Source organism: Apodemus sylvaticus, chromosome 6 (genome assembly GCF_947179515.1).
Source record: "Apodemus sylvaticus chromosome 6, mApoSyl1.1, whole genome shotgun sequence".
In the NCBI taxonomy this organism is placed as follows: domain Eukaryota; kingdom Metazoa; phylum Chordata; class Mammalia; order Rodentia; family Muridae; genus Apodemus; species Apodemus sylvaticus.
This window is the reverse complement of record NC_067477.1, coordinates 90,813,888-90,831,296: the sequence shown is the minus strand read 5'-3', so window position 1 is coordinate 90,831,296 and position 17,409 is coordinate 90,813,888. Positions and strand designations below refer to the sequence as shown.

General features: G+C 46.4%; 1 protein-coding gene across 1 annotated transcript in view; it reads right to left on the bottom strand.

Annotated features, from left to right (window-relative positions):
• Cdhr3 (cadherin related family member 3) overlaps window positions 1-17,409 on the bottom strand; it is a 59,577-nt gene that overhangs the window by 22,401 nt on the left and 19,767 nt on the right. The window contains exons 5-8 of the mRNA XM_052184740.1: window positions 13,843-13,937; window positions 13,064-13,168; window positions 7,061-7,209; window positions 4,109-4,298 (exon numbers count right to left, since the gene is read on the bottom strand). Coding sequence (XP_052040700.1) covers window positions 4,109-4,298; window positions 7,061-7,209; window positions 13,064-13,168; window positions 13,843-13,937 — 539 coding nt within the window. The remainder of the gene's footprint in view (window positions 1-4,108; window positions 4,299-7,060; window positions 7,210-13,063; window positions 13,169-13,842; window positions 13,938-17,409) is intronic.

Sequence of the window (17,409 nt, the reverse complement as noted above, 5' to 3'; positions counted from 1 at the left end):
GAGCACAGGGACCCCATGTGTCCACAAGGCCACACTGGCAGAAAGCACATCTGCCATTTTATTTCTGTCACCACTGTGCAATGCCATGGTTTTAGTCATTGATGCTTTGAATAGGGGACACTTATTAAATTCTAACTGTGTGCTTTAAGAAGTGTCTCTATTTCCGTTGTCTCCAAGATGTTTGTACCCTTGCAAAGAGGACTTTGGAAGGGTTCCAAGGCTTATCTAAGAAAGTTAAAGCCTCTGGACATCATTCTTCATTGTCTGTTAGGATCACTGCAAACTTTAATTTCCATTGTGATGGGGCAAGACGGTGCAGAAGTTCTTCCATCTTGTATTCTTGCTGAGGCCATCTCAGGTTTAACTAGAATTTGATCTCCTTGATGGAGAATCCAATGGAAAACTACCCAACGCTATTTTAGGAACCAAAGGTCAGGATGTCCTAGCTAACTTATTTCAGCTTCTGTAAACTGCCTATTTCTGTGGGATCCCTCTAACCAATCACATATCTTTGCTTCCTCAAAGCTGCCTGCTTCTAAGGGCTTACTTCTGCGAAGGCCCTGGCAACTGCTTAGAGAGATACTGGGCACGGTTTCTGCCTCAAAACACTCCATGTTCTGGATACTTGGGGTTACACCTAGGTCCATGCCCACTTGGGTGTGGTCCCATCCAGTTTAAATAAATGAATTCTAATTGGCTACACACTATATCTATGTGGCCATCTGTGGTGAGCTCCCCATAACAACATCAGTTATATCTAGGCCAAAAGTGTTTGTGGATCTAAGGTTTGATTACAATACTGCAGATCTGGGAGAGATAATCATCTAGAGAATTTGGGATCCTAGAGCCAGATTCTGCTCTCCCTCCCCTCCTCCTCCTTCTCTTCCTCTTCTCTCTCTCTCTCTCTCTCTCTCTCTCTCTCTCTTTCTCCCTCTCTCTCCCTCTCTCTGACTGTTGCATGCTAGGCACATACATTAAACTACATCAGCAGTTTTGACATGTTCTTTCATTTTTCTAGACACTTGGAATTTTTCCCACAAACATTTCTCTTGGAAAGCCACGCCCCCTCATCCATCAATCCCTCCCTTCCTCCCTCCAAGGGGAGCTGCGCTGCTCTGCTTCACAGCCATCAGGCCCCTGGGGCCCTCCCTGTGCAAAGGTGACTGACTATGCCCAGCGGCTGGCTTTCTGAATCCACCTCCTGCTCAAGAGCAGCTTGCAAAGCACTTTCAGCTGAGTGCTTGACAATTTACAACCTGAGCAGAGGCCATCCAGCTGCCTTCGATGTCTCCAGTGGAGCCCTGGGCTCATTTGTCATCAACCTGGGAAAGCCACAGGTCCTTAGTGCAAGGGTGTGGGAGCCTGTAAGGACCTGCACCCTTCGGGCTGCCCTGCCCCACCCACCCACAGACTCTGAGCCCCCAGCTGCTGCTAATGAATGCTGGAGCCCAGCCCACCCACTCCCCAGCCTATCGGCAGAGACTTCAAAAGTCACAATATTCTAGTACAAATGTCAGAGGCTGTGCAGCTCCTTTGTCCTGTGGTTTTGTTTTGCTTTCGTGCTTGGCATCATAATGGCTGGGATGGAGAAGGGATTAAAGATAGGATGGTGCGTACACTGGACAGGACTTCTTAGTACCTTAGTCCCACGGGGCTGGTATGTTCAGGAGCCGGGTGGGGCTTAGGGGTGGGGACATGCAGGCTGAGCTCTTGAAGTGAGGATTTCCATTTTGCAGCTCAAAGAAACAAGCCATTTCATGGACCTGCCTCACAGTCTAAGCCTTTAGCAGCCCAGCTGGGAGTTATCCTCATTGGAAAAGCCTGGAGATGAAGGCCATACTGTTTGGAATTATCTTCAGTAATGAATATAATTAGCATAGTTGCTGATTTAGTGTGATGGACTTCAGGTCTAATTTGGAGAGAAGATCAGGACTCTGTGGGCTTGCCTGGAGGACCTACAATATTTAAAATGTGATTTCTCCAGGTAATATGGAACACTGTCTATAAATGATCCTGCCACCTCAGGGGATTCTGGACCACAGGAAGCCCAGAAAATTCAATGAACTTATTTGAGAAAAAGAGAAAATAAACAAAGAGGATTGAAACAGCGCAGTCTGCTCCAGGCACTGATACCCTCAGTGCAAAGGAATAGAGAAGAGCCTGAGGGCTCAGGATAGCAAGAGAATTTTCCAGGAAACACTTGGACCACTGCAGAGGGCTAGCAGAGACGTAGATTTTTCAAGGCGAGTGAGTGAGTCTGCAAAGTTCCATTCTGTCTCTAGGGTCCACACTTCCTTTAGCAGAGTATGAGCTTAGTTTGTGCATGTGATGCTGTGTAAACCACACCCTTATTATCTATGGCCCCCATCCCTGCCCATCTAACAGACTAAGCATCTTAAGCAAGTTGGTAGAGTAGTTAGTTCATAATACGGTTCAGCCTATGACTGGGTTTGCCAGGGCCTCAGCAGGGAGAAGATAGCAGATGAGAATACTTCTAGGAGATTCGGTAAAGAGATGACTGCAAAGGGGTATCTGGGTATGTGTAGAAATTTTAAGGGCTGGTACATCACTCAGGTCTCATTGCTACTACTCAGAGACTGGAAAGTACCTGTGGAGGAAGAAGTCCCTAAAACTGGAACCTAGGGACTGGGAATTTTGTGTGCAAAGGGCTACCTCACAGGAACTGAGCCCTTCAGAACATGGAGGGGGAGGGTTGAAAGGGAGGCGGTTGATAAGCCACACCCAGCCTCACTCTTTCCCCCTTTTTATGAAAGCTCCCCCACTAGTTAGAAGATGGTCTGCAAAGAGGGTAGTGGGCCAGGTTCACGGTGGATCTGAGATGTGTCCAGACAGACTGCGAGTCACAGCACAGATCCTCTAGCACTAAGAAGAGCATGAAAGTTGTGAAAAATGGGGAACTGGTGAATTGAACGTGATAGCTATTGATAACCCCTGATGGTCTTTGCCTAGGGCTTTGTCTTTTGCCTGTCTGTGCTATGTATTAAATCTGCCCAGAGTCACCCAGAGCAAACCTGAAAAAGCAGTCAAAGATACCCCAAGAGTCTCTGCCAATAGGGTCATCAAAACAGAGGCCAGTTCTGATATTCAGTCTCACTTCAGATGCAGGGCACTCCGCCCACAAAGGGTCATTGCTGGATGCACCCCCACCCTCAAATTGACCCCATTCAGATTTCCAGAGACTGGTTAGCAGGAAACCACAGAGCGGAAGCTGTTATGGTAGAATTCCCAATGGGGTGGCTTTTTGACAAAATAGCACAAAGACAAGCTAGTGTGTGTGTGTGTGTGTGCAGTAATCTAGATTCAGAAAGAACTTTATGGGCTAGAGTGAAGGCTCAGTGTTTATGAGCACTTCTGCTGTACCAGTGGACCAATGTCTCCATGGAGTCTCACAACTAATGGTGTATAGCTCCATTTCTGGACGTTTTGATAACTTCTGACCTCTGTAGGGAACCAGGTAGGCGGCATGTAGTACACAGCCATATATGCAGGCAAAGCACTAACATACATAAAATAAAAATGAACAATTATCAAAAGGCTTTACTTTAAACTTATTGTGAATTAATTGTGAGTCAAAGAACAAGTAAAAATAATATAACTCATGCCCCACATGCATTCTGTATTTCCCCTTCACGTATATGCAATTAAGTTGCATAAAGTGAATTTGATTTTTGTTTTGTTTTACCCACTGACTTGTTTTGATTTATTCATATTATTTATTAAGATTTCTTTGAGAGTGCCTGGTTACTAATCCTGACTCTCCAGCATCTAACTGCTAACAGCACAGTCTTGCCCCTAGTGGCAATAAGTAAAGGAAAGACACAGCCCAGAGAGGGCCTGTGGTGTTACTGGAATGAAATAAAATAATAATATTTTTTTTAAAAAAAGCTGTAAACACAGGTAGAAAGTGGAAGAGAAATAATGGGGAGGAGGGAAGATGGGTAAGGAGAAGGAATAACAAAACGATCTTTGAACGAATTGGGACACCTGACATCCATTTGTAGAGAGTCATTCCCCAATGCAACGCTACACCAGAGAAGCCAGGGGTCAAGGGACACCCAAGAGGAAATACATCCCAACCTGTGACTACCTGAAGGTGAGCTTTCTGCAGGTCGCAGGGTTGTCATTGATGTCTTCCACGATGAAAGTTATCTGGATGCGGTTCTCCTGACCTCCAGAGGGTCTGTCCCTCACCAGAACTTCCAGAGAAAGGATGGGATTCTGTCTCAGCTCACCTGCATCTCGATCTAGCCTTTGGGCCACTTGGATTGTCCCTGTCACTAAGGAGGCAAAGGTTAGAAGACAAAGGAAGAATAAAGGCCCAGGGACCGTGGAGAACACAGGGAGACTGTGCCAGAATGATGACCGGCTTGCACCGGGAGTAGCCCCTATACAGACATGTCCTGTACCCCTGCGTGTGCTCCTGGGTTTGATGTTTATTGGAACACCTGACCTGATCTTTTTCTGAAGCTGCACTTTAGAGTTCAGGGTTGGACCCTGGGTACAGCACTGTCCACGGCTGACAGAACTGGTGGGTAGCTGACTTCCATTTGAACCACTGGATTCTCTATTGGAGAATCTGTTGCTAAGAAACACACATCGGAGAGTGAGTGAGATACAACTGAAGCTGCAGGCAAAAGCCCAGAACTCGAGCTGCTGAGATCCTTGGAGCAGTGCTGGCTCACATCCGTCCTCTGCCCTGATCACCCGACTCTTTCTTATGAGACATGCCTCCTCTCCCTTCCTCTGCCCTCCTCTTCTCTCTCTTCCCTTCCCCTCCTCTCCTATCTTCTCTTCCTTTCTCCTGTCTTGTGCTTAGCTAGATTTGCTGTCATTTGTATTACTTGAAGCCAGAGTCTTAATTTAAATACTCAAAAACAGGTATAGGTGTTTCAGAGGTAGAGTGTTTGCCTAGCATGGATGTGGTCCTGGGTTCAATCCCCAGCACTACTGTGTAATGTGTGTGTGTGTGTGCTCATTAAAAGTTCATTTTTGTAACATTAGTGGGAACAGAATTCTCATCCAAGATCATCTATCCCTACACTCTTAGCTGTGTGAATTCAACAATGTCAAAGCCTTCAGAAGTTTCCAGAGGTAGAACCCAGCTGCTGGCTTTGCATGCCCACCATTCCCCTAGACACAGACTAGGTATTCTTTGTTCAAGAGCATATAGGGCCAATGACTTGGCCAGTGCCACATGGTCTGGGGTTGTCCAGTGGTGGCTTCCACAAAAGCATTATGTAAAGTGAAGTCCATTGGGCTGACATGACCTGAAATTATGGTGATGGGACCATATAGTGGCTAAGAGGAGAGGCTCTAGAATCATCCATCTTGGGCATCGAGGTGCCCCAATGAGATGGGGGTTCTTGGGTAACTACTGTACTTGTCTGGGTATCTTGGTTTTCCTTTGTAAACTATGGATAGTGTTAGTCCATTGGGTTGTATGAGTACCTGGGAAGGAATGCATGTGGCCCCTCTACAGAATGTCTGGTCAGAATTATGTGCTAATACTCTGGTAAGTTTTGTGTACTAATGCTCCACCACTGGCTGTTTCAGAGGAGTGGAAGGTACTCGGCTACATATGGGAGCATAGCTGCCAAAAATCTAGCAAGCTGATGTGCAGAGACACTGCCCCGTGCATCACCATTAGCTACACGGAGCTATTTAGCCTCTGAAACGAGCCCAGTCTGAACTGAAATATGCTTTAAGTATAAAACACACAACATGTTTCCAACAAAATACTATCAATTACCTTTAAATATCAATTAGATTGTAATGACAATATTTTTGGATCCTAAGAGTAATTTTGTTTTTTACTTTTTGTCTTCTTTTGTTTGCTCATTTGTTTTTGAGACAGGGTTTCTCTGTGGAGCCCAGCTGTCCTGGAACTCAGTCAGTAGAGCAGGCTGGCCTAGAACTCATAGAGATCTGTCTGCCTCTGCCCCTCATATGCTGTGATTAAAGGTATGCACCACCACCGCCCAGCTCAATTTTGTTTTTTCAAATGAGACTATTGAAGATGCTGAAATTCTACATCTGTTTTCATTCTATTGTAGTATTGACACCATTCCTCTCTTCTGCATCCTCAGGAATGTGTGGTCGGAGCAGGCAGATCATGCATCTCCACAGGCCCACCTTCCTCAGAGTGATGGGGCTGGAGCATGCTACCCTATAACATGGCGCCCTGATATCTCAGACAATAGCAGAAGCAGGAGGACCTCTCTGCCATTACTCTCTCCACCTCTGAGTGAGCATCAGGCTTTCATTTGAGAGATATGCCCAGAGACAACAGTATATATCATCATCTAGAAGGACAGGGATACCCGAGTGCCAGGCCTTGCACCATTTACTCCAGTTTTAGACACTTGGTCATTCAACCATAATTGTCCCTTCACTTCCTCATCAAATTCAGTATAAAAATTGCAATTTTTTAGACATGTGTGGTGGTAAATGCCTATAACTCTAGTTCTCAAGAAGCTGAAGCAGGAAGATTGCTGTGAGTTGCTATAACTCATAGCTACAAGTTCTAGGCCAGGCCAGTCAGAGCTACATAGCAAGATCTTGGCTTTAAGATATATATACATATACACATATACACATACACATACATATACATACACATCATATACACATACATCAGTCAGTGCTATACAGAAAAACCCTGTCTCAAAAAAGCAAAGCCAAGTAAATAAACAAACAAAAAGCAACCCACCACAAAATATAATTTTCCGTATATCCTTAAGTCTTCATTTCTACACAGATGGAGATGCGTGAGTTCTATTTATAGGGGCTTCAACCTTAATCTTAATGACAGTTAAGAAAACCGTTCATATCCCCCATAAAGGTGAAAGGTGACCCAGCTGCTCACACTTAGTCCTGCTTAGACTTCACCATCTTGGCAGGTGTCTCCTGCCTTCAGCACACCCTTTCCCTGACAACTAAGGATGAACCTGGACAGAAAGGCAGACCAAGTGTCAGAGGGAAAAGAAAGCATTGTAAAACCACTTTGAGGATGCAGGAGAGGGTGCAGCACATGACTCACACTGGTCTACCATGAAATAGCTGCTGGTGGTAGTGACGCTGTAGAGGAGTTGGCCAGGAAAGCCCTCATCATCAGGATCCACCGCTGTGATGTTCGCCACCATGGTTCCTAGAGGCACTTCCTCTGGGATGGTGTACACTCTCCTTGAGCTGAAACAGAAACACTGCAGCCGTGGCTGACTTGCAGGGCAGGGGAGGGTGCAGACTGGGCGGTAGGTATGTTGGTGTGCGCTAAATATAGCACCGCACTGCTTGAGTTGCATCAACATGTAGAGAGAGCACAGCAGCTGAGAGGAGGGGTGACTGCTGTCTGTATTTCCAAAGATCACATCCTTGCGGACACAAAGAAGAATGCCAGACTATTACTGCAGCAATTTAGATGGTCACAGCCGCTGCGGGTCTGCCTGCCTGCCTGCCTGCCTGATGCCTTTCCTATCATTAACATCCTCTCACATAAAGACACTTCCTCTACCGTCAGCTTCTGTCCTCCCAGTTTCTGTTCAAAAGGTGTCTAGGCTCTTTTTAAAAACCATCTGGACAAGATGTTCAGAGCCTCGGGTTTCTTAATTTGTGCTTGACTCCCACCCTGTGGATGATTCCAGAAGCCCAGTATTGTGTCTACTCTAGAATCATCTCTGATTTTTCCCCTTTCCCTTCCCCTTCCTCCTTCCTTCCCCCTTCCACTTCCCCCTCCCCTCTCCTCCTCCTCCTCCTCCCCTCTCCTCCTCCTCCTCCTCCTCCTCCTCCTCCTCCCCCTCCTCCTCCTCCCCCTCTTCCTCCTCCCCCTCCTCCTCCTCCTCCTCCTCCTCCTCCTCCTCCTCCCCATTCTTCTTCTCCTTCACCTTCTTCTTCTTTGCCTGAGGATACAATTCTTCCACATGGGCCCTGGGCATCTTTCCAGGTGGCACTCACCATGATGCCAGCTCTCTAAGCCCCTGGCAGTCAGAAGTCATTGTATTGTTCACCAAAGGGCACTGTACATATTATAACTCTACATGTCCACTTACAGACCTCCATACTTTTGCAAAAGGTCAGCAGTGAGATCATTTCAGAGAAGCAGAGTCACCTTTAATTCCCTTTGTTAAGATGCCACTTTCCCATGTGGTCCCTCCTTGAAGGGAGGCGATCTTCATCTTTGCTCTAAATGGCTGCCTTCACGTCGGGGCTCAGATCACTTGGCTGCCTGCCTGTCTCACCTAGCTTGCCCAGCTTGTTGGGCCTAACTCGGCCAAAAATCTACGGCCTAATGAAAAGACCTGAGCCTGGGAGCCCGGGGACCTGCCTCACTCACTTCCTTACTAAAGTGACTCAGCACAGCCTGCTTAAGCCAGCCTTGGCCTAGCTATGCTGATATAGAATAACTTCATTGGTCCTGTCCGTCACCCATTCCCTCTGTCACCCTTCCCCGCCTCTTATGTCATCTCACCCCACCAAAAATCCCCACCTCCTTCCTAACCCTATATAAGCAAGAGGCTGATTTAATAAAATGAAGTCCTGCTTTGACAAGACTTCCGACCAGTTATGTTTCTTTTGGGCCATCAACTCTTGCCATCCCGCTCAGCCTGGGAAAGACCAGGTTGGACCGGGTTCTCTCCTCTCACCTGGACCTGCTGACCAAGAGCCGACAACAGCTGTCACCCAGGGAGGGCCAGCGGAAACAGACACAAGAGAGCCTCAGGCTGGATTCAAGAGAAGCAGGGACAATCTGTAGCCAGGAACTCACACTAGCCTGACCCCATGGACCCTGCCCTGAATCCTGGGCCCAATATCATGCGTGAAGAGGGTGATCCCACCATGTATCTCACCGTTGGGGAGGAGCAAGCTTATTGTCCAAAAGGTAGCTCTGATGCTTGGCCTCCTTGCCCAGTGTTCCTCAGAGTCCGTAACTTTGGTGGACTGAACCAGCAAAACCAGGGCTGGGCTAGCAGGGCCCAGAGGCAGAGGCAGAGGAAAGAGGCAGCCTATCTTTTTCCAACCAGCATAATCTTGTTTCTAATTCAGGGTGGTTTTTCTTCCATCCACTAGATTGAGTCTAGTAACTTCCCAGCCAGGGTCATAAGGACGCCTTGTGGTCTGAATGATAAACTGTTCCCCAGAGTTTCTGGCATTTGAATATTTGTTCCCCAGTTGGTGATTTTTCAAGGGAGAGGGACTTAGAGGGTGTGTCCTCACTGGAGGAAGTCTGTCACTAGGGGCAGGCTTTGAGGTTTCCAAAGACTCTCCCTTCCCAATTCATCTCTACTTCCGGTTTGAGGTTAGAGGTGTGAGCCCTGTACTGTTATTCCGGCTGCCATGTCTGCCTGCTGTCATGTTTTCCTGCTGTGATGGTGATAGACTCTTACCCTCTAGAACCATAAGCTCCAATTAAACCTCTCTTTGTGTAAGTTGCCTTGGCTGTGATATCTTATCACAGCAAGAGCAAAGGATACTACAGATGTTCACTGCCTGCACATCTGGTCCTGGCTTTCCACTTTACTCTCTGGACCAGCAATGCCAGCATCACCAGGGAGCTCAGTGCAAATGCAGATTGCTGAGCACTTGATGGAGACTTGAATGTCCACTGAAAAAGCCAGGGATATGCATACAGTCTCCAGGGTCAGAGGTGACCATTAGGCTTCCTAGGACAGCAAGATGATGACAGAGGGGGGATGTGTCCTTACCCCTATCTTTGACTCCTTCTAGACAGAGGTTCCAAGCTGGGAGATGATTATACCTAGACACATTTCTTTTTTGTTTGTCACAACTTGTGGAGGGAGCTGCTCTTCCCACATTGAGGGAGATGCTGATAAACACACTCCTTCACACGGGACAGCGCTGTCACAGAGAAGCGTCTGGTCCAAGTCAAATGTGCCACTTAAACCCTTCTCTGAAGCCTCTATAGTGCATGCTGGGTGTGCCAAGTCCCCATGAAAAGAACAGGGCTGGCTGTTGGGGACAGTGCCTCAGGCTCTCATGCCAAACAATCTTGCCTTGGTTGTCCTGCAAGTGTGGCAGAAGATTAAATGTTTTAGTATTTGATTTGGGGATCTAAGATTCATGTCTATAAAAATTATATATCTGTACCTATGTCTATGCCTATATCTATCCAACAAAATGGCCTAATTTCAGGTCTACCAAAACAGAAAACAAATATGATTATCATTCATATTCCCCACTCAGCTCTTTACTACATCTGACTGCCAGAACTCAGGGACACAGCAGGTAGGGCTGGGACCAGTGACCACATTCTCTGTGTGAACTGGGCAACTTCCTTCCTGTGGATGAGTATGCAGGGAGACACTGCCAGGCACCTTAGAAGAGGACTTCCAGTGAGTACAAAGAAAGCAGGCAGAGCAGGGAAGAGCTACTTGCTGACATCTGAAATAAAGTGATCTTCAGTCAGCACCACACACACGGGAGAGAGTAAATATGTCCGTGTTTTCAGCCTCCCAGCATAAACATCACACCCACAAAGCAGACAGTCAGACATCTCCACTCAGGGATGAAATGGGGAGACAGTCTGAACAACAGAAACAGCACTCGCCGCAGTGGCCTTAACTAGATATAAAGACGAAGAGCTATTTCCACATCTGCTGTGGCAGCCTCACACTCAGACTCGTCCATACCTGGGTCAGCTTGAAGATTTCATCTCGTAATCCACAATTAAATAATTATACTTCAGACTAGCAGAAGTTTTGAGAGACAAGGAAATAAGAAATTCAAGGTGCCGGGCGGTGGTGGCGCACGCCTTTAATCCCAGCACTTGGGAGGCAGAGGCAGGTGGATTTCTGAGTTCAAGGCCAGCCTGGTCTACAGAGTGAGTTCCAGGACAGCCAGGGCTACACAGAGAAACCCTGTCTCAAAAAAAAAAAAAAAAAAAAATTCAAGGGATCAGGCAAGCTTTCAATTCAGCATCCGGTGTAAGCCAACTGCATCCTTTCCAACTCATGGCTATTGAGGGCTGGGGGTGCTGGTAAGTGAACACCCTGAGTGAAATGGGGCAGTGTCCCACCCTTTCTAGAGTACAGACTCCTGCAGACACACCTCCATACCTTCCATGAAAGTGAAGCAAAGCTGACTCAGAGTCTAAAGGTCCATCTCTAAATTCACAAGTGAGAACCAAGGCCTTTGAAGCTACTCTCCAGGTGGTCATTTTCCTTCTCTGCCAGATTACTAGCAGCTCCATTTTAGAAGACACGGCACAAAGCAGATTGGTACCCAGAGGAAAATTTGTTTTCTCTTTGCCATCCTATCAGTTCGCTTTTTTATCTGTGGTGTGGAGACTAGTTCAGGCTCTTCGACCCCCAGCCTCACAGCTACTGCCTTCCTAGACTTTTTGGGTGAATCCACTGAGCTGTGTAGGCCAATGGTTCAGCCTGTGTCTGACCGGGTATATCACAACTGTTTCTCATCCTATTGGTTTGAGAAACCTCCTGCTGTGTTTCTAGGCTATCCGGTCTGTAGAGATGCCCAGGCTCTCTGGAGCCCAGTACTAGGCACTGATGGAAACATCCTAGGGGAAGATTACTTGTTTCTGCAGTTGCCATACCAGAGTTGGTCTGGGGCTAATGTAAAGGACCAGGAACTTTTCAAATATGGCATGTTTGCAAAGTGCTGCAAAGTTATCCTGGGGGATACAATGGGCTTATTAGCTTCCAGTCTTAAAGCATGTTCCTTTCATATGTGCTTGCATGTTTTTACGTGTGCAGGTACATATGCACATGGGAGCTGAGAGCATCCTTGGATGCCGCTCGTTAGGGCTGTCCACCGGTCCCCGTTTTTGGAGAGTGCTTTTCACCAAGGTCACTTGGCTGCCTGGCCAGTGGGCCTCCATGTTTGTCTGTCTCTGTCTCGCCAACACACTCAGCTTTTGGACATGGGCTCTGGGGATGGAACATAGTAAGGACTCTACCTACTGAGCCTTCTTTCTCTCCAGTACTCTTACAATGGTTTTGCAAGTCTTGTTCTCATGCTTGTGGCTTTTTCAAATATTTTCATTTTATTTTTAATATTTTTAAAGATGTATTTTATTTATGTATCTGTCTCTGTCTGTCTCTGTCTCTGTCTCTGTCTCTCTCTCTCTCTGTGTGTGTGTGTGTGTGTTTGTGTGTGAACATTTGGTGCCTGAGGAGGCTAAAAGAGAGTACTGGATGCCCCGGGGCTGAAGTTACAAGCTGTTGTGAGCTGCCTAATGTAGGTTCTGACACACTGAACTGAGTCCTCCTCAAGAGCGACAAGCTCTCTTGACTGCTGTGCCATCTTTCCAGCTCTGCCTTTACTTTTACTTCCCAGATAATAACTGTCCCCCGCCTTTGCGTTTGCTGCAGCAGCTCGTGCTGTATTCATTCACAGCCATTAATCCTGCTGACCCCCAAGCACAAGATGGTGCTGTTTCCCTGTGGCTGGGGCCTGAACCCAGCCAGGGCAGCAGAAAGTCAGGCTGCTTAGGTCATCTGCTGTCTCTAAATCCCAAGTTTCCTTCCTGAATTCCTGTGTGCGGTAGGCCATGGTCTTCCTTTGGGCCTGGGTTGAGGCCAGGACCTCTCTCTTTCCCAACACTCATATGCTCCCTCATCTCAGCTCTACGTGGAAGCAGCAGACACCACCAGGTGCCTTTCTGGATCCACCAAGCCAAGAAGAAACTTTGGTATGCCAGCAGCCTTAGGACACCAGTGTGGGCCTTAGGGTTCCATTAACACAGGGCACTTGGTTAAACAAATGCCTGTCTTGCATTTATTTTCTCTGTGTGTACAGTGACTCACAAGGAGTATTGTGCTCAGCCCCACCCCTCTCTCCACCATGTCCACAGTCCCATGGTGCATGTGAATGTGGGGGTCAGGAGGTGTGGGGTACAAGGGGAACGTGGGGTTGAGAGGCATAAGGGACACTGGAGAGCTCTACTTCGCCCTCTCGTCTAGGCCAGGGCACAGCACATCTCTGTGTTTCGTCATGAATGTGTCTGAGAGGGCTGTGGAACTGAGCATCTAAGGTCGGCTTGCTCTGTCCTGTGCGCTCTCAGGCCTACCTGGTAAAGCGTGGGATCTCATCGTTGATGTTCACGACAGTTACCTGGAGAGCTGTGGAAGCTTCGAGATCCCCGCTATCTCTTACTCCCACAAGGAGGTTGAAGCTGCCAGGGGAAAATTCCAAGGGAGAGAAACAAGCTTTGCTGTTAAGCAACTTCCAAAGGTCAAATGTGGCCCCCTCTCTTCCCCTCTCTCATATCTCAGTCTGGAGGGTTTTGTTTTGTTTTGTTTTTTCCCCACGGCTTCTACCTCCTTGGACAAATGTCCACTCAAGCCAGCCAAACCTCTGCCTTTACAATGTCTCTACAATGGACCCATTCCTCTCTCAAAGAAACAAGGCTCCCATTTTATCCATTTGTTTGAGGTGCTGGCTATGGAAACCTCCCATACACTAGGCAAGCACCCCGACATTAACCTATACTCCATCCTCAATAATTACTCTACTTCTCTTGACTAGTATAGAGCCAGAAGCCTCACATGCCTTTCCCAAGGCCTACAGCTTCTGTCTCTAAGCCTGGCCTCTCTTCAGATGTTATCTTGTCACAGTGGCTGCCTTTGCTGCCCCAAGCACTACCCTCCTTCTCCCAGCCCTCAGCTCTGGGAATTCTCTCCATTTCTCCACCTGCGTGTGGCCAGGGTTTTTGGACTCCTGAAGCTGAACCCCTAGCCATACCCCAGGTTGCTCAGGGACCCAGCCCCCTATTTGCATCTAGCCAGTCCCTCATCTTCCTTGTGCTTTGGATAGTCACACCTCAGGGGAGGCCATTGACAAGGTTACCTCTTGTGCCCTGCTTCAAAGTCCAGTTCCGTGGTGGAGAAGAGGGAGCCATTGGCAGACATTCTGAAGTTCATCGAGGGAGAAATGAGGAAATACTGTATACAACAAGGGAAAGTTAGAATTAAGTCAGTACAGCCTCAGGTGTGTTTGCTCACGTCCTGTCTGGTACTCTTGGTATGTACAACATTCTGAATGATTTCAGATGTCGAGATAAGCAGCTCTGAGACTTCATGGCTGCCCAGGAGAAAGACCTTTAGATGTGGTTGGTCTGAATGCCTGCCTCTGATGAGGACTCTCTAAAGAGCTGTTCCCACTACTGAAAATTTACCAAAAGGCCCAGCCTGGGTAAGTTCTTCTGCTAGCTTTAGTCTCCCTCTCCATGTCCCTGTCATCTGACTTCTGCTTAACACTATAACTTGACACTAATCAACACTGCCTAAGCATACCTATGCCATGTTAAATAGTAAAATCATGCCCAGCATGCATGAGACCTTGTATTTATTCTTGAAAGAGTTGGCAATTAGTACAAACATGTACCAGAGCATCATTCATTGAAATGATAGAAAGAAAAGAGAAGAGACAGTTTTGACTTGAGAATGTGGGAGACAACAGGACTTAGAGCTGAGAATACACTGCTCTTAAATTTTATCCTGGTTAAGGGCTACTAATAAAAGTAGTCTTCTCACATATTTGGGTAGTTGAAGTTTTTGGTTGTCTTTGATACCAGTACCCAGTGCTACTCTTTTGACAACTGTCTGTCACACCTATGAAATCCAATAGAAACACATAGGCTCGTGCATATAATCCACCAAGGTCCAGGCCACAGGAGGACCATGGCTGTGTTCCTCTACAGGTGCTCATCAAGATGGCTTCCTTGCCTGGGATATGGAGCCAAGGAATTGGAGAAGGGCTTGCATCAGATGGACTGAGTTCATGACTTGATCCTTCTCTTGCTTGTCACTTAGGGACAATACCAATATTTTCACTCCTTTCTGTTGTTGGTGTGCTGTTGGTTGTTGGTTGGTTGCTATTGGTTACTGTCAGTAGAGGTTTGTTAAGTAGTCATGCACAAAGAAGAAACAAGAAGAAATTAGATGTCCTGACGACAAAGACCAAACCTACCCCAAGGAACTCGACACCCCTAACCAACAGGAAGCAGACTGACAATGACATCATTCCCTTTACCCTCTATCCTTTTTCTAATCTATCTAGTATTAGGGGGTTGAAAGGGTGGAAAACAAAAAGAACCCACAAAATAGTAAACAAAGGTCACACTATCTATTGGGAAAACTGAATGAGAATTCATGCTGTTAAATATGAGGGCCAGTAAGAACACACTTTATAACCCTTCATTGCAAAGGGCTCTGAGGTTAGGAGCTGTCATTAATTGTGGCTAATCCATAAGGCCTTAGATGGGTGAGTCCAATAATGAGTGGAAGGTTCAAAACCAGAACTATGGATCCCAAAGTCTAGTATCAAAGACACGCAGTCAAGATCTCCAACCAATGATTAATGTGGTGTGTGATCACTATGGAGTTCCTAGGACCAAAATAGAGTGACCAAAAAATAGATTAAGGGTTTCATCTTGGGCCAATATAGCGTCTTTAAACCATGTTTGAGAAGTATTTACTTTCTGTTTGTTATATAATGATATTTTTCTAGTTATAATGAGCATACATTTACACAAAAATGAAAGAAGACAGAAAAAATATTAAAAAGTCACTAACTGAAATCTGTGTGTGAAATACCATCATTTTGATGGATTACTTCCTGTTCTTTCTGTGCAAACACACACCTTCCAAAACCTCAAGATGATGTGCTAATCAAATGGCAATATTGTGTTCTTTTTATTTCTGTCTTGAGCGTTTCCTCACAACCCTGTGTCTCCTATCGACCTGGATCAACTTCTGAGATTGGAAGAGAAAGTGTGGTCCGGATGTGATGTCCAGAGACTCAGTCCTTTGACTGTCCAGCCTAGTTAGCTAGTGACAGCACAGCATTTTAAACATGGGTTTATTTAATAGCATCCTCTTGGTGTTCCTTTAGAGGGGTTTGCCCGGTTTCAAGAAGAGACAGTTGAGCAATGCCAGGAAGTACTCTTCTGGGACCTTCTCTCAGGACTGCACCGCCTCTCCATTGTAGATTCAACTTTGCAAGCCCCACCATCTCTGTAGTTAAACAGCAATAGGTTGGCTGTAAACTACCTACATGCAAAGGAGTCGGGCTGAGTCTTCCCTCATTAGTAATGAGAGGCCCATGTTGAGTGTGATAGAAGAATGAGGTTTTAGGGACCCATGGGGACATTTACTACATGCGCCAGAATCAGAATCTTGTTTATAAAACTCCAGGAGGCACATCTACCTATTGGGTTCTAAGCAGTGGGTACCTTGGGATACAGAGACGGCAAATATGCTCTGTCTCTCAAAGCTTATTGGACACTGAGGGAACAGAGCAATATGGGTAAAGCACTGTAAGAGGAGTCAATACAGGCAATTACAGGAATCAAAACCTTTTACACACATTTGAGATACAACGTCACAAACTGGGAGAGTAAATGGTGTGTGTGATTCTGGAGAAAGGCCTGGGAATTTGACTCTTGGTCCCACCATTTCTAGGATGTTTGTGTAGGATAATAACAACAGAGCCTACCCACGGAAGAATCTACAACATGATTGTCTTAGTCACTGTTCTATTGCTGTGGGGAGACACCATAACCAAAGCAATTTGTAAAAGAAAGCATTCATTTGGAGTGGCTTACAGTTTCAGAGGGTTAGTCCATTATCATCATGGCAGAGGACACAGCAGCAGGAGGCAGGTATGGCTTTGGAGAGGGGATAGGAGCTGAGCCTAGTATGGGCTTTTGAAACCTTAAAGCTCATCCCAGTAGCACACCTCCTCCAACAGGGCCACACTTACTCCAACAAGACCACACCTCCCAATCCTCCTACTGGCACTTTCAAACACTGGCACTCCCTGGTGGCTAAACATTCAACTACATGGGCCTATGGGGCCATTCTTTTTCAAACACCACATTGCTATGACAATGCTTGGAACAAGCTGGACCCATACTTGGTGGTAGCTTCTACTGTTTAGCTAAAATTTAAGATACTATTATAAAGGTGGAGCTCAGTAAATCATTTGCCTCCCATATTCAAGGCCCCGAGTTCAATGCCTGGCCCTCCAGCACCTTAAAAAGTAGAGTAAGGTCCTGTAGGAAAAGGTGTCCTTTGTGTCCATGATCCCAATGTGTAACAGAAGCTTCCCCTACAGGGGTCTTGGCTAGATATTCAAAAGTGGGTTTTTTTTCCCTTCTGATTTCTCACCGATGAGAGACCAACATTCCTATCTTTCACTTGAAATATAAATAAAGAATATATCTAATAAAAATTGAAAAAAAAGAAAATCCTTAAAACAAGCAGAGTATGGTGCTGTGTGACTGTAGTGCCAATACTCGCAGGGCAGAGCTGGGGATATTGCCGCAGAGTCAGCCTGCAGTTCAAAGTGAGATCCTTTGGTGTCTCAAAGCCAACCACGCCAGCACCAAAAATCTTAGAACAACAACAATTA